General features: G+C 48.7%; 1 protein-coding gene and 1 pseudogene across 2 annotated transcripts; both read left to right on the top strand.

Annotated features, from left to right (window-relative positions):
- Positions 1-907: 907 nt before the first annotated feature.
- Positions 908-6,494, top strand: Gpr32 (G protein-coupled receptor 32). Its single transcript, XM_076933148.1, has 2 exons — positions 908-1,049; positions 2,650-6,494. The coding sequence occupies exon 2, from the start codon at positions 2,650-2,652 to the stop codon at positions 3,676-3,678; it is 1,029 nt and encodes a 342-aa protein (XP_076789263.1). The 5' UTR covers positions 908-1,049; the 3' UTR covers positions 3,679-6,494.
- An 8,665-nt stretch (positions 6,495-15,159) lies between these two features.
- On the top strand, positions 15,160-18,581 carry LOC117706735 (formyl peptide receptor-related sequence 3-like; annotated as a pseudogene). The gene is made up of 3 exons (XR_013111026.1): positions 15,160-15,460; positions 16,734-16,856; positions 17,476-18,581. The product of XR_013111026.1 is annotated as a formyl peptide receptor-related sequence 3-like (transcript).
- The last annotated feature ends 2,490 nt before the right edge of the window (positions 18,582-21,071 follow it).

Raw genomic sequence — 21,071 nt, 5'->3', positions numbered from 1 at the left:
CTATGCTGGCCTTGAGGCTGTGGTTCTTCCGCATTATCTTCCTGAATGCAAGTAAGAGTGCACCACCCTTCCGGCCACAATGGATGCACTCTGAGGATGTTTTAGTTATAGGGTATTCCCAATCCCCAAATTGGAACCCACACTGTTCAAAACCCAAGCTTTGTGAGCACTGGTGCAACACAGAGCAAAGTTCTTCGCCTGTCTTGAAGGGAGGGTCACAGTCTCCACATCCTTGTGAGAGCTATGACCTAACCCAACAGGCTCCCTGTAGAAGGTGTGTATAAAACATAAATGACTTCTGTTTGTCTCGATAGGCCGTTTACATTTTTTGCCTGGAACTCACTCTGTAGACCAGGCTGGTCTCAAACTCAAAGATCCCCCCGCCTCTGCCTCTAAAGTGCTGGAATTAAAGGTGTGCACCACCACCACCACCTCTAGTTATGGTGGGCTTTTATTTTAATTACGTGTATGTGTGTGAGTCTGTGTGTGGGTATGTGCACGAGTGCAGTGTCCACAGAGCCCAGAAGAGAGCACTGGAGCCCCTGAAGCTGGGGTTATAAGTTGTTGTGAGCTAAGAACTAAACCAGGCTCCTTGGTATGAACAGCAAGCACTCTTAACTGCTGAGCCATCTCTTCAGACCCCCTCCCCGCCCCCACACACAAGTATCTTTAATAAGAAGAGCCAGCTGCATTTAATTGCACACCTACTTTGTGACAGACACTCATCTAGTCCTTTGCACATTTTATGGTAGAGGGGAAGAGCCAAGAAACCCATAATGTGCCTGGAAGGTAGCTCAGACCCCAAGATGCAAGCTTCTGAGCCCAGCAGGCCCTACATTGAATGTCATGCTTTTCAGTCTTGATACTGATCTTTGGAGTCACCCTAATACTTGCTCAACATGTTTTCCTGGAACTAATCTGCTCCTTATGAACTGCTTCCTGCTCTACACCACTCCTGCCCTGGGCCTCAGCCTAGGCTGATCAGACAGACAGACATCAGAGACAGAGCTCCCAATGTGACACTGGTCCTCCATTCCAAGCATCATAAGGTATGTGATAAGATCTGGGTGTGCTGCACGGATTTGGAGAGTTCAGGGGGTGAGGAGTGGGGAAGAGAAAGCAGATGTGAGTGAGGAAATCACACAAGGTATGGTGTTATGGCTTATGCTTATAGTTCTAGCACCCAGGAAGCTGAGACAGGAGGATTGCTAGTTTGAGCATAGAAGACGTAATCTTAAAAAAAAAAAATAACAAAACAAAACAAAAACAAGGACTTGGGACTTAGTGAGAAAATGTTTGTTTAATGTCTCCAAAGACTGGGTGGGGTTCACTCCTCTGCAGAATCAGAGTCAAGGGTGACGTTGGCCATCCCTGCTTAGATGCCTGACTTTCACACAGGCTCTCTCATTGTCCTGGGATTGAGTTGGCTAGAGTGTCTGCCCAGTGAGTCCCAGGGATCCTCCTGTCTCTGTCTCCCACCAGTGGTATTAGAAACATGCAGTGCCAAGTCAAGGCTCTTGTGTGGGTGTCAGAGACTAACCTCAGGTTCCCATAACTGGCAGCAAACACTTCACCAACCGTGTGTCTCTCCATTCTGTCTATAGCCCGCTCCTCACCTGGCACGGTGCAACCTTCGGTGACATACTTGTTCTGCCCCAGTGCCACAGCTCCTTTCAGACTGGGAGTTGATACGTGTATTTGTAAATTCCTGGCTTCCACTTCATTTAGTAAATTTGAGGGCAGTATTTCTAGACATGCACACTCCATCAGAAGGTTAGCCTTAAAACACTATGCCTTTTAATCCTACACCTCCCAATCTGGAATCCAGAATTAGAAATGTGCACCACACCTGGATGCACATGCTTTTAGAATACCTAGTCCTCTTGTTTATTTGTTCATTTATTATTTGTTTACTTATGGTTTGTTTTGTCGTTGTTCTGGGGAATTGAACTTTAAGGCCTCAAACAAGCCCTCTACGGCTGAGCCACACCCCAGCCCCTACTGGCGGATTCTAGGGTACACTTGAATCACACCCCTGTCCTTCAGTGGGATGTCCTAGGCAGGGGCAGCTCCTGACCTAAACTCCTGCTTTGTACCCACAGTCTACCTTGACACAGGTCTCACCAAGTTTCCCGGGCTGGCCTGGCCTTAACTTCATTCTGCAGGTCAGGCAGATCTTTACCTGGGACTCTCCTGACTCAGCCCCCCGAGAAGCTAGAATAACATGTGTATGTCCTGAGACTCTACTTGCTTTTCTTTCATGGTTTCTCTTCCTTCGGTTGGATCATTTCTATTGATTTGTCTTCAAATTCATTCATTTCATCCCCAATCTGTAAAATATAAACAATTCCAATTGGGTTTTTTTTTTTTTTTTTTGAGCTTTTCAAATTTCCACTTAGTTATTTTCGCCATTTCAGAATCCTACTATGATCCACTGGCTATTAATTTCTTGTGCCTTATTGCCTAGAATCCTCCAATGAGGGGCTTGGGTGTGGCTGTGTGGTAGAGACCTTGCCTACAAGGCAGGAACCCCTCACCCTCACCCCTACACATACAATTTGAAGACATTAATGGCTTTGTCTCGGGGAGGGTCATGGACTCTAGTGAGATGTCATTGGTGGCTCTGACATGTGGTTCTTCTTCTTCAAGATGGCTGATCTCCAATGCCAGCCCGTGGAGGTGTGGTATCTCCGCCAGCTCACCATCACTGTCCTGTGTGTGTCCTGTGTTGCTGGTGTCCTGGGGAATGGACTGGTGCTGTGGTTGGCTGCATTCCGCATGGCCCGCACTGTCACCATGATCTGGTTCTTCAACCTGGCCCTGGCTGACTTTACTGTCCTCCTGTCTGTGCCCATTTCCATATATATCATAGTCTATGGCTGGTGGCCATCTGCCAACTTGGTCTGTAAACTCTACGTGGCCTTTCAGGTCCTCACCTTCTTTGCCAGCATCTATTTGCTGGTCCTCATCTCTGTGGATCGCTGCATCTTGGTCCTGTACCCTCTGTGGGCCAGAAACCACAGAACGGTGCAGCGAGCCACATGGCTGTCCATCACGGTGTGGCTGCTGGCGGCTGCTGCCTGTTCTCCATACTTGATGTACCGAACCACTGGAAAACTACACGGCTGTGGATACTGCTACTTTGACTTCAATTCAGAGAAAGAGACGAGGCAGGATTGGAGTGCAACAGTTGCTAAGGGACAGATGGCAATAGCCATCACTCACTTCCTGCTTGGCTTCCTAGTACCCCTGACTGTCATCGGCACCTGTGCCTACTGCATCTGGTCCAGGCTCCAGATGAAGGGCTGGGTGCATGCAAGGCGGCCCAAGAGACTGCTGCTGGTGGTTGTAAGTGCCTTCTTCATCTTCTGGTTCCCCTTTAACGTGGTGATCTTGGTAAAGTCAATTCTTCTGACATCTCTGCATCAGCCCCACTACCCCAAGATGGAGCTCATCACATGGGCTACCTTTGCCTTGGGCTGCTTCAACAGCTGCCTCAACCCCTTCCTCTATGTCTTCATCGGCAGAGATTTCCAGCAGAAAATTTTCCAGTCTCTATCTTCTGCCCTGGTTAGAGTGTTTGGGGAAGAAGGTTTTATCAGTCATCCTGTTCCTGAGGCCAATACTCCATCAGAGGGTGGAAACAGTACAGTTCAGACTACAAGTCCACCTTCATAGTCTGTAAACAAATACATTAATTTCTGAGACATGCTTCTACTTCTAAGAAGTCCTTCCAGCAATCCATCCTCAAAAGCCTAGCATTGGTATCAGTATCTATTTCCCAAATGGTGAACAGTGAAAACAAGACTACATTTCCCAGTATCTTTTGCAACTATATATAGCTATGTGACTGAAATCTGGGCAATAGTCTGTTAAGTATGCAATGTAACCTCCTTAAAGTAAGTGCTCTGTCCACTCTTCCTTAGTTTGACTAGAAATGGAATGTATTAGCCATTTTTTACTATTTGATGAACATCCCCTTTCAAGTTCAAAGGCATTTAAAAAACAAAACCCACATGGAGCTAGAGAGATGGCTCAGTGGGTAAGGGCACTGGTTGCTCTTACAGTGGATCCAATTGTTATTCCCAGCGCCCATATGCTAATGTACAACTATCCATACTTCTGGTTGCAGAGCATCCGACACCCTCTTCTGATCTCTGCTAGAACCAATCTTAGTCATCTCTGCAACTCATGCATGTTGTCTTAGGGTTTTGCTGCTGTAAAGAGACACCATGACCAAGGCAAGTCTTATAAGGACAACATTTAATTAGGGCTGGCTTACAGGTTCAGAGGTCCAGTCCATTATCATCAAGACAGGAGCATGGCAGCATCCAGGCAGGCATGGTGTAAGAAGAGCTGAGACTTCTACATCTTGGTCCGAAGACAAACAGGAGAATACTGGCTTCTAAGCATCTAGGATGAGGGTCTCAAAGCCCACCCCCACAGTGACACATTTCCTCCAACAAGGCCACACTCCCTAATAGTGGTACTCCCTGGACCAAGCATATACAAACCATCACACATGTTAAATAAGTAAATCTAAAAACCAGAAAACCTTTCATGGTTTCTGCAGCTCAGTAGTCTGGGCTGGGATCAACTGAGTGTTTTTCTCATCATGGTTGAACTCTCTCATGCTGTGTTCTGAGGAGTAGCTGGCTGTTGACTGGGATGAGCACAATGACTAAGCCATAGAGTTTCTAGTCTCCCATATGGTTGCTTTGTGTATATGCCTCTGTGTGTGTGTGTGTGTGTGTGTGTGTGTGTGTGTGTGCATGCGCACATGTACATGCTATGGTATGCATGTAGAAGTCAGAGAACAACTTTCTGGGGTTGACTCTCTCCTACTACCATGTGGGTCTTGGGAAATCTAACTCAAGGCAGCAAGCACTTTTGGGTGGGGGCTGCCATCACACTGGCTCAGGACTAGGCATAAATCAAGATAGAAGATGTTTCTACTACCCAGTTGGAATCAGGTTCTCCACCAACTGAAACCCTAAGCAGCCCTTAATTAGTCTATCCCATAAGTACTTCTTCCCTCCTTGGTGTGCTGGTACAACTGTAATTACAGCACCAGGGAGGCTGATGAGGGAGGGTTGCAAGTTCAAGACCAGCCTTGAATACATAGCAATCTGTTCCAGACCACAGAAGGCCTAGTGGATTGAGATGAAGGCATGCCAGACTCCTTGTCCAGTGCTCTTTCAGCCTTGAGGTCTGGGCTGTCTTTGGTGGAGAACACCAGTTCAAATCTTACTAAGCACATCTCTCAGCCTCCAGGGTAAGTTCTACCACAAAAACCTGTACTGAAGCTGCCTGCTGGCATGGGTCCTAAGCTGGGTAGCAATGGGGACCCAGATATAAATCAGTTATGGGAGAATCACAGGCCAGCCTACGCTTATATTGTAAGAATATCTCTGTCTGAAAAGAAAAGCAAAAACTTGGGAAAGGCTCATGAGGCCATGCTGCTTCCTGAGGATCTATAGGCAGGTACTGGTTGCTAGGGGACGGAGACATTTTCTCCAGTGGTATGGCCACTGAAAAGCTTCTCAGGCCTCTGTGAGCAATCCCAGTTTAACTCATTTGGTCACACACAAAAAGACATTACCATAGAAGCCGTGGGTTAGTCAGGGTTCTCTAGAGGAGCAAATCTGACAGAGAGAACACACACTGGAAGGAGTGACTAAACTGACTTTCATGATGTGGCCCGGACAGCCCAACAATGGCTGTCTTCACAATAAAGAGACTTGAGAACCAGTGGCTGTTCAGTCCATGAGGCTGGGATGCCTCAAGAGTTCCAAGCTGATGCTAAAGGCCTTGAGGATTCTGGGTGAGCCACTGGTTTTCAGTCCACATTGGAAGACAGAAGAGACTGAGCTCTGAGGTCAGGGAAGGGTGATGGAGGCAGCAGCAGCAGAGTTGATGAATTTAACTTTGTCAGAGAGACACAAAGGCAAGCAGGCAAAAAGCAAAAGCTTTCCCCCAAGACCTCCTGTGTCTGGACGGCCACTGGAGGGTGCTGTCCACATTGAGGGTCGGTCTACCCATATCCATGAATGTAATCAAGAAACCCCCTTCCAGGTGTGCCGATTAGTTGATTCCAGATGCGGTCAAGTTGACAACCAAGATTAACCACAGGGGACTCCTGTGTAGCAAAGATTAAAAACCTTTATCTTGGAGGCTGGCTCCTTAATCTAGAAAGTAATAAACAACTCAAAGTCTTCAGAAAGTCCCTGAAATTGAGCAGACTCACTAGGCCTCTTCCTCCCCATGCATACAGAAGCAGTAAAGACTGCTGAGGGTCACTTTCAGACCAACTGAACTGTCTGGGAAAGAACCTTTAAGCTGTTGAGCTGTCTGCAGGCTGTGCAGGGTCCTGTATTTTTTGTTTGTTTGTTTGTTTGTTTGTTTGTTTTTGTTTTTTGGGTTTTGTTTTTTGTTTTTGGCTTTTTGTGAGTGTGGCCTGCTGGTGCTAAGATGGGCTTTGGTTAAAGTCGGCTATCTTTGAGTCATTTCTGCTCCTGTAAGTAACCCTAATAAAACTCACTGGTTCACCAAGACGGACTTTGGAGGCATCTGTTCTTTGTTCTGTGGTCAGTTCCCTATTCCAGGTAAGTAGATGTTTATGTCTCCCCAGGAATAATGCCACATGACAGTGACTGTGGGGAAAAGGAAAGAATTCAGTAGGTATGGAGGGGATAAGAGAGAGAAAGGGGAATAAGCGTGATTAAACATTACGTGATAAACATGGAAGACCGTGCTGTACCAAATCTACAATTAATGCCTGCTAATTAAAAAACTTAAACAAAAAGCAAAACAAATGAAGAAGAATCGGGGAAAAAAAGTAAACAAGATAACAAGATCCGCTGTTACAGGGAATGTCTTGAAGCTCCAGAAAGCCCTTGTAAGTGTGGATCATGACCCATTATCTGTCATGATCATTTACCCGTCAGCTTTCCAGCCCCATCCCCTGAGAACAAGGATTTCCTCTGAATAACCATAATATCATTCTCAGTGTCTACACCAGGAGGCTCACTGCTGTCTCAAACTCCAGCTTCAGGAGTTCTGATGCCCTCTTCTAACCTCTGAAGGCACTGCACTCAACCCCTTCCATCCCCTGACAGATACACACACTTCACACAATTAAACAAGGAAGGAAGGAAGGAAGGAAGGAAGGAAGGAAGGAAGAAAGGAAGGAAGGGGGGTTGGAGAGAAGAGGCAGTGTAGTGGTTAAGAGTTATTGGCTGCGCCAGGCGGTGGTGGCACATGCCTTTAATCCCAGCACTTGGGAGGCAGAGGCCAGCCTGGTCTACAGAGTGAGTTCCAGGACAGCCAAAGCTACACAGAGAAACCCTGTCTCGAGAAAAAAAAAAAAAAAAAAAGCTATTGGCTGCTTTTCCAGATGACTCCAGTTTGACCCCAAGCTCCCATAAGACAGTTTACAACCATCTGTAACTCCAATTCCAGGGTCACTCAACACCCTCTTCTGGTTTCTGAGGGCACTGTGTACACAGACAGACACACATGCGGGCAATGTAAGTGCTAACAGCTCTGAAGGAAAAAGTACCCTGGCAGTCAGGAGGACAAAGTCACATCATACAACAAACCTCATAGAAGATGGAGGCAGGCTTTATGTAGGGCTTTTGGGGGTGGAGCTTTCTAGGGTGGCCTGGGATAGGGTGGAGCTTGTCTTCCTACATCTCTAGGGGCTGGGTCAAGCTGCTAGAGTATTCTGGGGGGCAGGGTCTAGTTGTTGGGTGTCCTCAGGTGTGGGGCCTGGCCATTTGTATGCCTTGAGGGTCTTACACAGGCAAAATACCATGATAGTTTTTAAAATTTACACATAAAAGTAAAAATTTGTTTTTGAAAGAAAGAGAACTCTAACCTCCTTGGACATTGCAGAACACCCTTAGAAAGAATTCCTGTGCTCTAGGAACAGACAAATAGAAGCCACACTTCATTCAGAAACCTCAATGTCATACTCAGAGGAAGATCTGTACATTTAAATTTTAACTACAAGGAGAAAACAAGGTCCAAAAAAAATTAGCAAATGGTGTTCAAGAAGTGTAGCAGGATATTTATTCTGCTACATTGTATTTGCAGCGGAGCTCAGTGATTAGGCAGTAGAGGAGGAAGGGGAGGGGAGAAAGAGAGGAAGGGGTGGGGAGAAAGAGAGGAGGAGGTGGGAGGACGATCGGAGGAGAGAGAGGTGGAAGGACGATGGAGGAGAAGGGCGTGTCCTGGAAAAAACGCAAGTTATAAGGGATCTCATGGATGGGGAATAGAACAGGGTAGTGGTAAATCTGCCCAATCTAGGTGTGCAGTTTGTATTCATAATTACTGAGTTGTGTTCTCTTTGGTTCTATTTGGGTTGGAGATTTACCCCTACAAAGAAGCAAGAGACAGAATCACAAAATAAACGCCGGAAAAGTTGACAAAGGCTAAGGAGGGAGCAGAGGCCTTCTGAGAAGATGGCCCCTTGGTGGGTGCAGGAATTACTCATTCATGCTGGCATGCCTCCTTTCTGTCTTCATTTCTCTTTTCTTAGGACAGGGTCTCATGTAGTCCAGGCTAGCCTCAACCTCATTATGTGGTTGTGGCTGGCTTTGAATCGCTGACCTTCCTCTACCTATGAAGAGCTGGGATCAAGTTTGCCCCACCATACCCCACCATTCCTCCTGTCTCTCTGTCTCTCGGGGCTTGAAATACATGCACCAAAGTTGAAAGGGAGCGTGGATGTGGATGGAGGAGAATATTTTTTAAATAGTAAGCCTGGGAGACAAGACTGCTGTGAGGTAGCTCCTGGGAACTAGATCACAGGGTGAGTCCAGTATGGTTCCACACCCACAAGCCCATTCCCAGGGTTTCTCATTCCCACAGTTTCCATGGTTTCCATTCTTCCTACTCTCTTGGTTCCCACCACTCCCTCAGTTCCAGTTCCCACTTCTTCACTTCCCCCAGTTCCCACTCCTTCAGTTTCCACTGTTCCCACTCCTTCAATTCCCATTCTCCCAGTTCCCACTGTTCCTACTCCCCCAGTTTCCACTGTTCCCACTCTCTCAGTTCCCTCAGTTCCTACTCCCTCACTTCCTCCAGTTCCCATTCCCCCAGTCCCCACTGTTCCCACTACCCCAGTCCCCATTGTTCCCATTCCCCCAGTTCCCATTGTTCCCATTCCCTCAGTTCCCACTGTTCCCACTCCCCCAGTTCCCATTGTTCCCACTCCCCCAGTTCCCATTGTTCCCACTCCCCCAGTCCCCATTGTTCCCATTCCCCCAGTTCCCATTGTTCCCACCCCCCCAGTTCCCATTGTTCCCACTTCCTCAGTCCCCATTGTTCCCACTCCCCCAGTTCCCATTGTTCCCACCCCCCCAGTTCCCATTGTTCCCACTCCCCCAGTCCCCATTGTTCCCACTCCCCCAGTTCCCATTGTTCCCACTCCCCCAGTTCCCATTGTTCCCACTCCCTTAGTCCCCATTGTTCCCACTCCCTCAGTCCCCATTGTTCTCTCCCCCAGTTCCCATTGTTCCCACTCCCTCAGTTCCCATTGTTCCCACTCCCCCAGTTCCCACTGTTCCCACTCCCTCAGTTCCCATTGTTCCCACTCCCCCAGTTCCCATTGTTTCCACTCCCCCAGTTCCCATTGTTCTTACTCCCCCAGTTTTCCTGTTCCCACTCCCCCAGTTTCCACTGTTCCCAATTCCCCAGTTCCATGGGGAAGCCACCCAGTCTTGGATGAAGACTGACTTCTTCAGGAAAAGAGAGTGGGATCCCAAGCAGGCTTCCTGATGATGCTTTAGCCTCTGTGATTGCAGAAATCGCAGACACCTCCCTGGGGACAGTGGGCTGTCCTCTGTGCAGTGGACCAGAGCATCTCTAATGAGAGCCCCATGAGAAGATGACTGAAGTAGAAACTTAAAGGTTCTTTGGAAAGTCAGTTGTATCGGATGGTGTTTTGCTGGGACAAATACATGGAGTGTTTCGCTGAAGCACACAGGTGAAAGGATGTTCTGCTAAAGCAAGCATGTGAAAGGACATGTGATGAAGGATTTTGTGTCTTTGCTAATGACACGGATGTACTGGTCCACCTTGCATTGCATAGAGCACCATTTGTTGGGACTCTGTAGAGAAAACAAAAAACTTCTGGTGTATATTAGTGACTTCTTGACACTTCTGGGGACTCAGCCCTGTTGACAGAGTGGTGTCAGCTGAGACAGACACATGTGCTGAGGCAAGACTCATGTAAGACAGGTGATGTTTGGAGGGTATAAATAGGCCTTGATGGACAGCAACAGAGGCCGAGGTTGGCTCACTGGTAGAGCTAGCTGTGCAGTGCTTGTTGGTCTCGAGTCTTCGCTGATCTTTATCTTCACTTTGCTGAGTCACAGCCAAGAACTCCTGGTATCCCTGCTGGTCCATCCTGTCGTCTTGAGCTGAGGCTGAGGCCTGGCTGACTCTGCTAGGTAGTGTGCCACTGCTGCTGATTCGCGTTTGCTATCCTGACTCTACTGAACTGGACTTCTGGTATATCTGTGAGGTTTTCTGTGAGTGGATTGAGATGTCGCTGACCTGAGAACTAAACTGCCGGTTTCCTGACATCACAGATGGGAGTTGCTCCAAAGAGCCATTTCTAAGGTCCACTTCCCCCATATACTTTCTTCTCCACGGCCTTTGGTGTATGGTGGACTAGCAGGGAGGTTAAAATATGTAAGAACCATCATTAAAAATAGATGTTGAGGGACTGGAGAGATGGCTCAGAGGTTAAGAGCACCGACAGCTCTTCTAGAGGTCCTGAGTTCAAATCCCAGCAACCACATGGTGGCTCACAACCATCTATAATGGGATCTGATGCCCCCTTCTGGTGTGTCTGAATATAGCTACAGTGTACTCACATACATAAAATAAATAAAATCTTAAAAAAAATAGACGTTGAAAAAAATTAAAGCTACATATGACTCCTCGGTCAGACGTCGCTGCTCATAGGTGCTCACATCACCTTAAATCCCAGGTCCCAGGCAGACATCTGTATGCATGTAAGCTGCTGGAATGAGCACCTTGGTCTTGTCACAGATGAGAATATTTAGCTCAGAGTGATTAAGCTACTTACTGAAGGTCACACAGCAAAGAAGTGATGGTGTCAGGGCTCCATGGGTGTGACTCTATTAATACATTGAATTAAATACATATGGCACTTGTCAGGTAAATGGGTGGACAATTGGGGGTAGTAATATCTTAGGGGTGGTACTAATATTTAAGAGGGAGTACCTAACAACTAGAAAAACAGTTAATATCTTAGAAAGGGGTTAATACTCTAGGGGAGGGGCTGATCCATCATCCAAAGGGCTGAGCTTTACGGAGGGTCTGTCACTGTACTTACTGGAAAGTCTGTGACTTCATTCTTCCCCCTTTCCTTTTTGAGCAAGCACTGACCTAGCTAGCACACAATAGGTACACATGCTCCCTCCCTCTGGATCGAAGCTCCAGGAGCTTGCGGCACACAGCGTGGAAGCCAGCTCCTTACCGAGGGAGGCTTCGCTCTTAATCACTACCTGTGTGTGTCTCCTGGAAGGCAGCAGGGGAGGCAGAGCCCCCAGTCTGGCCTGGTTTTATCTTCCCAGCAGTAGGAGACAGTCTGTCACCCATGTTGGGAAATAGCTGTCATGAGCTCTTCGCCCCCTGACATCTCCCCGCCCAGCGTGGAACCCGCCCTGAGAACAGGTGCGGGCCTACGGCTGCTCCCAGAGCGCCTGCATTTTCTCATCCTGTGGCTGTTCAGAAAGGCTGGCAGACCCACTGCCCGGGCAAAATTCGAAATCAAGACCCAGGGACCCTGCAGCAAGTTGTCCTCCAGCACCAGGCATGAATTCTGGTTCTTATTCTTGTTTTGTGAGAAAGAGTTGGAAAGAGGATGTGCCGACTTCTGGTTCCACATTTATAAAGGTTATTGAGGCCGTGTCCCACTGTGAGTCAGGAGCGCAGCTACAGGGATGAAGATGCCGCCTTTGAACATGGGGCCTCTGGCTAGGGCAGGCCTGTGGGTCCACCTACCTAGAGGCAGGAGGAATCTGCGTTCAAGGCCATTCTGGGAAACTTAGCGATGTTGTTTTAAAAACAAAACCCAGCTGGGGGCGTGGCTCACTGATAGAGTCCTTGACCACACACCCCCTCACACCCCCTTCGTCTAGGGGCTGGGGGTGTGGCTCAGCAATACTGTAAGCTGATAGTGTGTACAAAGCTCTCTATTCCATATCCAGTGCAATACAGAAAAAGAATAATGAAAGAAAGAGTGAGAAAGGAGAAAAGGGAAGAAACCAGCACCCCCATCCGCACCCCCCCCCCGTGGTCTCCTGTGTGCCAGTGGGGTGCTGTCAACATCCCTGGAGGTCCAGGATCAAGACCCAAAGATCAGTACCAAGGAGGCCTCTGTGAACGGTCAGGCAGGAGGCTGGGATTTGTCTCAGAGTTCTGCGGGTGCTATGTTGTTATGCCCACATTCCAGGTACCCAAAGACTACTGAGGAGCTGATTCCTTATGTAAAATACATAAGGGTCATTATTACGAGCTCTAGAGCAAGGTCTCCCACCATCCCCATCGCAGCAGGTCAAAGGGAGAGCCTCGAATCTAGGGGTTCAGGGTTTTTATTATGGTTACACTAAACTTGAGGAAATTCCATTCAGGTCAGCAAGTTAACATTTTTTAAAGCTGCATTTTCTGGTGTAATCTGCAGGAACCGAACACAAGAGCAGCAGCACCCGACAAACAGGATGGCCAGGTTATCTATTCTCTGCAGGATGTGTTAGGTTATCTCTCTCTGCCTTGGTCCTGCTATTGTAGCCCAATCGGCTGTTGCTAAGGGCGGGGGTGGGGAGGTGGGGGGGCGGTTGCCAGAGAATGTTTGCTCAGGTGGACTTTGTGATTTTCTTCCTGGAATTGGAGTTTAGCCCCTGGTCTTGCACAAAATGAGGTTTCTTTAAAAACTGAGTTGGTTGGGCTTTACAACGTGAGGTATGTGAACAGGGGAGGATTGGGGTGAGGGGAGGCAAAAAGATACCTCTAGGGACCATGAGTGGGTGAGCAGAAGCCCAGGGGCAAAGGGAGCAACCTTAGGATGGAAAGCCCAGAGAAGGAGCTTGGAGCAGAGATGATGGGCAGAAAGAACAGAGTATTGTAGCGTGCTGGGATAAGGTGGGGAGCTGACTGCAGGCTCAATTCCACACCCCCTTCTCCCTCTTTGTCCCCCTCCCCCACTTTCCACAGCAACCCCAAGAAAAAGGCTGGGTAAACCTCCTACCCACTTCCTCTTCCCCAACACCGCTGCCCCTTCCACCACAGTCTGGCTACGCCCTCCAGGCCCCCACCAAGTGCACAGACAAAACATTCATAATCATAAAACCAAAAACCAAATTTTTAAACTTAAAAAATTACATTTATTTATTTGCTTGTGGGGTGTAAAAGCATGTGGTGTTTGATCACCATCTTGCTGCCAGTCCCCACCCCACTTTTAAAGGGTGTCATGTAGATCAAGATAGCCTCAAAGTTGCTGTATAGGTGAGGATGGCCTTGAACTTCTGATCCTCTTGTCTCTACCTCCCAAATTCTAGGATTTTGGGCCATGCGACTATGTCCTGGGACCCAGGGCTTCTTGCTAGCTAGGCCAGTGCTCCAGCACCTGCACTCACCCAGCTCTCTTACAAATTTAAACATGTTTCTTATCCCTCCTCTTAGAGAGTATGTGTGTTAAAGACTGATCCCAAACCCAGGCTCTTCCCCTGCTGAGTTTGTAGGCAGTGGTTGTTTGTGGTTTAATGGTTTAAATGGGGGTTTTACTGGGCTCTGGAGGGGAGTTCCTTCCCTGCCTGTACCTCAGGGTTCACACCCTGCCTCTCTTGTCTCACCTTGCACTAAAGTTGTCCTTCTGCCTCCCACTTCATGTGGACCCAGGGGCAGTTAGATCTGCCCCAACTACCCAAGGTTCCTTAGCCACACGAGGCCCTGTCAGCTGTTCCCATCTGATGGTGGAGTTTCCCAATGCACTACAGGAAATGCAGCCCCAGGAACCAGGGTACACACATCTTGAGGACCCCTGCCCCCCAAACACCAGCCCTGTTCAGTAATTACTCATCCAGCCATGGGCTGCCACAACTCAACAAACACCAACCACCCAACCAAGTGCCAGAGAGATGCCTCAGATACCCCACAGATAAACCTCTTGTCTTAGTTTGTTTCTGTGATGAAATTCTGAAAGGAGAAAAGGTTTATCTTGACTCACAGTTTAAGGTACAGTTGATTGATTGTAGCTGGGAAACTGAGGCAGCAGGCGAAGGAGGCAGCCAGTGGCATCACATCTAGTCAAGAAGCGGAAACAAACAAACAAACAAAATGCTTCTTTTTCTTCAGTCTGTGACTTGCTGCCCATAGTTAAGATGGCTGCCCGTAGTTAAGATGGCTGCCCACAGTCTGGATGGCTGCCCATAGTTAAGATGGCTGCCCACTGTCTGGATGGCTGCCTGTAGTTAAGATGGCTCTTCCCACCTCAACAGAATCAAGGCAATCTCCCACAGGTATGCATGAGCCCATCTCCCAGGTGATTCTAGATCCTGTTGACCATTAATATTCCTCCTCTTACTGTGTGTGTTAAAGTGTTTCAAGGGTATGGATGATGTAGGCAGATGCATTCATAAGCATCAGGAAGCCAGGAGATGGCTTAGTGGGTAAAGATGCTTACAGCCAACCCTGACAACCCGAGTTTGAATCAGGGACAAACATGGTAGGACAGACCTGAGTACTGAAAAGTCTAACCTCTGCATACATACATATAAATATACAAACTCACATATATGTACTCACATATATGTATACAAAATATTGTTTTTTTTTTCCAGAAGGGGGAATTCAGTGAAGGGCTGAGAGGAGAGGCCACCTCAGAAGAGGTGGTATTTAATGAGAAACATGGAGGACTTGAGTTGGCTAGACTTGTAAAAATGGCCTCTGAGACAGACATGTATATTGGGCCAGAACACAGACAGCCAAGGAAGGTGGGGTGTGTGAGTCAGTATGCTGCAGAGATTCCCTATCCAGTGCTCTGTCCACCCTGGGGTCCTGACTGTCTTGGTGAACAACTCCAGTTTGAATCTTCTTCATCTCTGGGCAGCAGATCCTTTAGAGTCCAGAGTCTGAATTTCACTGTGCAAGCCTGTGCTGAAGCCTCCTGCTGAGCTGGGCTGAGAGACTGAGGTGGTTTGAAGATGCTTGGCCCATGGAGTGGCACTATTTGGAGGTGTGGCCTTGTTAAAGGACATGTGTCACTGCGGGGGTGGGATTTGAGACCCTCCTCCAAGCAAGCTGCCTGGAAGAAAGTCTGTTCCTACTTGCCTCCAGACTAAGATATAGAACTGTCAGCTCCATCTCCAGCGCCATGACTGCCATGCTTTCTGCCTTGATGACAATGGACTGAACCGTAGAACCTGTAAGCTAGCCCCAGTTACGTGTTGTCCTTTATAAGAGTTGCCTTGGTCATGGTGTCTGTTCGCAGCAGTGGAGACCCTAACTAAGACAGAGACAATGGGGAACCAGATATGAATCGATTGTTAGATAACTCTAGGCAATTTGGGACACAAGAAGGGCACAGAGCTTTCTAGCATTTGGGAAGGGTTAGGATGGGAGGGGTGGAGCTGGAGAGAAGGCTCCATGGTGAAAAACACTCGCTGCTCCCAGAGAGTCTGAATTCAGTTCTCAGCACCCAGGTAAGGCAGCTCACCACCATCTTCACTCCAGCTCCAGGGGATTAGATGCCCCCTTACAACACACACACACACACACACACACACACACACACACACACCCCACAGAGAGAGGTGGGGGGGATTAGGCAGAGAGGAATGTTGGAATATTTTGTCTGTAAAAGTCAGACAGGGCTTTCCAGGAAGGGACACAGTTGGGAACTGTGAGTAGGAGTTCTCAGGGTGGAGGTGGAAGTTCATCCACTCAGTGTTCATCTCCATTTTCATTTCAATTTTAGCTTTTGAGACAAGGTCTCGTGTGGTCCATGTGTTATTAAGAGATTGTAGCATGTGACGCTGAAGAGATGGGTCAGAAGTTAAGACGTGGGCCTTCCAGGGGACCCAGGCTCAGTTCTAAGCCCCAGCATGGTGGCTTACAACCTTCTGTAACTCTAGTTTCAGGGGATCTGCTACATTTTTCTGGCTTCCACAGGCATTGCACAGACATGACTCATAGACATATACACAGGCCAAACACATGTATGCGTAAAAGATAAACCTTTATGTCACTTACCCAAGGTATGGCTGGAACTCATTCTTAGGACCTTGCATTCAAGGACATGACACTCTCCCAGGTCAATAAAGTAAGTGATAGCTAGGAAAGGGACTCTTAAGAAGGTAGCACCCAGCGAGGTTTTGAAGGGTGAAAAGAAGTATGGTGTGTTCAGTAATGAGATAAAACCAGATACACCAGAAAGATGAAATATCAGTGTGTGTGTGTGTGTGTGTGTGTGTGTGTGTGTGTTTGTATGTTTCTGTGTGGTTTATTCTAGGAAGTACAGTCCAGAAAGAAGGGAAGTGGTGGCTAGGAGGCTGATGAGGTGGGTAGAGTCAGAACACACAGACAGTGAGGTGTTCTGGCTCTACCTGGGGTTAGCCAGATGAACAAGCCATTCTTTCCATTCCCAGAGGGCCCTGAGGCCCAGACTCAGTCTTGCTGTTTGGCCCTCTTGTTTCCAGCCAGGTCTGACTCCCTCCTCTGTGTGTAAGCTTGCCACACTTTTAAACTTGCCATCCTCAAGAGAAGACCAGGCTACAAGTTGCTACTTGGGCACCCCAGAGACACCTGACACCCACTTACTGGTGAGCTCAGGGTCCGATGGGATGGGGGAGGTGGTGGGAGGACCTGAATCTAAATCCTGAGCTGACACCCAAGAGTCAGAGGACTGAGGGATGGAACAGGGTCCAGGTCTGAGTCCCCCTCCTGGCCTTGGTGGCGTTTTCATCCAGACTGGCTGGGACTTGGGCCTTGAACTTGAAGAGTCTGTGTTCTCTGGAATGGAGGGAGGTGATAAGGATGAAGAGGAAGACCTGGAGAGTCAGGGTCTGACAGGAGAGGCCAGGGAGGGGGAGCCGAGAAAGGGAAGGTCCAGGCGGAATTTTCACTTCCTAGACTCAGGGGATAAGGAACCATAAAAGGTATAGGAGGGGGAGGATGTGGGGTTCAGCCCTGGAGTATATTAGGACAGACTGAGGGGTCATTGGAGAGGAGGGTGAGGGCTGAGCTGGGTCAGGGGGATAGAGGCATGATTTGTCAAGATGAGAGACTGATGGGAGGTAACAGGAGCAAAAGAAGAAAGGAAGACACCAGAGATCTGGGGGTTCTAGGACCAACCCTGAGGTGCAGCTCTCAGAGGACAGTGGAGCAGGGTATGTGTGTGCTCTAATGTGGAGGCTTTGTCGTCTATCCATCTCTATGCAGCCCATGGAGGACCCTGTGGAGATGCAGCAGCCAGCACCCCTGGGGAGTCAGTACCTGCCCTGGGCGGTTCTCTTTCTCCTCTACTCTCTGATGGCAATTGTCTCTTACCTTCTGGATATGACCAGCTACAGCCTGCTGGCCCAGGTTGGAGGATCCCTTCTTTCTGCCCCTCTGTCTGCAGTCTGGTTTGGCCACCAACTCATAGCTGACATCATATTCCTGGGGCTCCTCCCGCTCAGCCTCACCTGGACTCACACCTGCTGACCCCTAGGCCTCACCTTCTGCCACCTGGACCCATGTCTGGCCTTCTTGACCTTCTGTGCCAGTGGCCGGCTGCTGACTCATGTGGCCGCTGACTGCTCTACCTCCTTGCTCCAACCATCCTGGGTACTGGGTCACCGTATAGTTTGTCAAGTAGTTGTCTGGGCTGGTGGGTTCTGGATCCTTCTGCTGGGCCTGGCTGGGAAAGCTCTGGGAACTTTAAGGGACCAAACTGGCCAGAGTAACCTTTTCAATGGAACCATGACCCTGGAATCCCCCAGGCAAGATCCCTGGGCCTGGAACCCCATGCTGGATCAGTTAGTATTTGGGTTTGGGGTGCCACTGGGGGTACTGAGAGTCTTCCACGGTCTCGTTTGGGAGCAGCTGCAGCTGGCCAGGATTTCTGGGAAGCCTCCACTGCTGGGCCTGCCAGGGGCCACTACAGCCATGCTGTTCATCTGTTGGTTTCCCTTCCACCTTCTGCTGCTGCTGAGGTTCCTGGGCATGTGGGGGTGCAGACTGCACCTGGGGGATGTGTGGGTATTGCTGAAACCACTGGGACTCACTCTGCTGGGATCAACTAGCTTCTTCAATCCACTGCTGTATGTGTGTAGGGACGTGAAAATCCGGAGAAGGCTGGGCCAGGCCTTGTGGTTCCCTGGAAGGGAAGGAGAGGAGGAGGCAGAGGAAGGCCAGGCACTAGGGATGGAGGCTGAGAGGCTCTGAGGCAGCCTGAGGGAGCAGGGCAGTCTGTGGTGTGGGGTTCCTGTCTTCTGAAAATGTGGGGTGGGCTGAAATGAAGGCAGGTGATGGGAAGTGAGGTGGGGAGGGAGAGAGAGGTTTAGAAAAGAGGGACGGAGACCCAAGGGGGGGGGGAAGGAAGAGGGGGTGTATACAGCACCCAGATAGAGCGGCTGGTCCCATGGGTTTCGAGTCACACAGAATGTGGCAGACAGAGGTCCTGACAGGAAATGGGGTGGCAGACAGCAGGATTACAGGGTAGAGACAGAAAACAGGAGGCTCCATTGAGGTACGTAAATAGAACCAGAGTGATGGAAGAATAGGGGGAGAGGAGCAGGCAGACCAGGAGAGAACAGAACAGGTGACAGGGAGCTAGCTGCCTTGGCTTGGAGATGAACAGGGGTACAGAGTCCTGGTCACCAGCCACCTTGCTGGCCCAGAACTGAGCCATTCCTGAGGCCTGGTTCTGGGACAGTCCCAAGCATTATTCATAAACCTAGATGCTTGCCCCACTAAGTGGTTCACAGAGAGACCTGCCAGCTTTGGGTCTCTGGGGGACTGCTTTCTGGCTAGGTGTCAACTATCTTCTTCTGGTATTTTGAAATTCTCAAGTGCCTTCTAATTACACCTCCCCTTTGGGGATAAAACCCAAGGCTTTGAGCATATCAGGGTAGAGACTTACCACTGAGCCACACCCCAGCCCCTCACCGGGGAATTCTAAAATGTGCTCTTCTCCCATGCCACCTCTCAATCCCAAAGAGAACTCCACCTGTCTCTGAGTGGTTCCCCCACTCCCACTCCCACCGCCACCCCCTCTTTTTTTTTTTTTTTTTTTTTTTTTAGACAAGGGCTCATTCTGTAGCCCAGGCTGGCCTCAAACACATGGTGATCCTTCTGTCTCAGGGCCCCTTCCAGTAGGATGACCAGCCTGCACCATGCCCATCATGCCTGGCAGCCCCGAGCCTCTGGCACAGTCACGAGGCAGGATAGAAAGGGGGGAATTAAGTGGATACACATGGAAGAGGAAAGATCCTTCACCACAGTGTCCAGCTGTGTCACCAGTTGAGAGTCAAGAGTTCTAGCATCATTAATGTCTGAGGGCCAGCATGACAGCTCAGTGGTAAGACACTTATCACCAAGCCTGACAACCTGCATTCCGTAACCGGGTCCACACAGGGGAAGGAGAAAAGTGACTCCTGCAAGTTGTCCTTTGGCCTCCATGTGTGCTGTAGCACCCATGCTAGCTTCCTCCCATCAGACAAAACCAACAAAAACAAAAAACCTTTTTTTTTTTCTGATGGTTTCTGTCAAAAAAAAAAAAAATCCTTCTACACAGCTATTTTCAATAGGAAGGTTAAAGTAGCAGCGAGTCTTGCAGAGGTCTGAAGTGTTTGTGATCATGCTTCCTTCAAAGCTGTAAGCTGCAAACTTTAAAGAATGTGCAAAGCAATTTACTGAGACTCTCCCAAACAAAAGTATAACCTTTGTGTGCAAGTTGAAGCATCTGTAGCTCTCCTATGGACTACGGTTTCATTTGAGTACTGGAGTCTTTTCTGATGAACCCTGAAAAATACCTTGTGGTGGTTTACCTAGAAAAAGGAAAAATAAGTTCCTCTGAATAAAGTAATGTCAGAAACCTATTTTTTTTTAAAGTGAGCAGAGCTCACTTGAGGGTGAAAATGGTGCTGTCCTGAGAAGCCTGCACCCTGGCACCCAGGTGCCCTGATGTGTACAACCCTTTCCTGAGCATTTTTATGTCAGAATTCTTTCTTGGCACTAAAGAGATAGCTCAGAAGTAAAAAGCACTGGCTTCTCTTCCGAAGGATATTTGTTCAGTGACTGGCACCCTGGTGGCAGCTCACAACCACCTGCAACTTATTTGGGGGTGGGGCTGATACCCTCTTCTATCTCTATGGGCACTGCACTATTCAACTATGTATGTGCACAGACATACATAGTTGAAAATAATCTATTTAAAAATTTTTTAATAAGTGTTCATGATGGGTGTACGTTCGTGAAACTGCAGGTCTGCATGTGACATAGCCCGTGTGTGAGGTCAGAAGGCAACCTGAGGATTCCCCACCTTCTACCTCCAGACTGGGTGTCTGTCGTGGTTTGAAATACAGATAGGCCCCATAGGCTCATACATTTAAATGCTTAGTCACCAGGGAGCGGCATCATTTGAGGATTACAGGGAGTAGGTGGCATGGCCTTGTTGGAGGAAGTGTATCCCTTGGGGTGGGCTTTGAGGTTTCAAAAGCCCACACCAGGCTCAGGGTCTCTCTGCTTCAGCATCAGATGTGAGCTCTCAGTTATTTCTCCAGCACCATGTCTGCTTGTGTGCCACCTCCCTCCCCACCGTGATGCACGTGGACTAACCCTATTTAACTGTAAGCAAGCCCCCAAGTAAATACTTCATTTTATGAGAGGCCTTGGTCGTGGTGTCTTGTCGTAGTAATGGAATAGTAACTTAGGTGTCTTTGTTTTGTCTTCCACTCTGTATGGCAGAGTATCTGTCCGTTGGGTTTCCAGGGGTTCTCTGTGTGCCTTCTATCTTGGTACAGACAGACTAAGATCACACCTTCATGCTTCTG

Source organism: Arvicanthis niloticus, chromosome 1, assembly GCF_011762505.2.
Source record: "Arvicanthis niloticus isolate mArvNil1 chromosome 1, mArvNil1.pat.X, whole genome shotgun sequence".
In the NCBI taxonomy this organism is placed as follows: domain Eukaryota; kingdom Metazoa; phylum Chordata; class Mammalia; order Rodentia; family Muridae; genus Arvicanthis; species Arvicanthis niloticus.
This window is presented reverse-complemented; position numbering and strand designations above follow the sequence as displayed.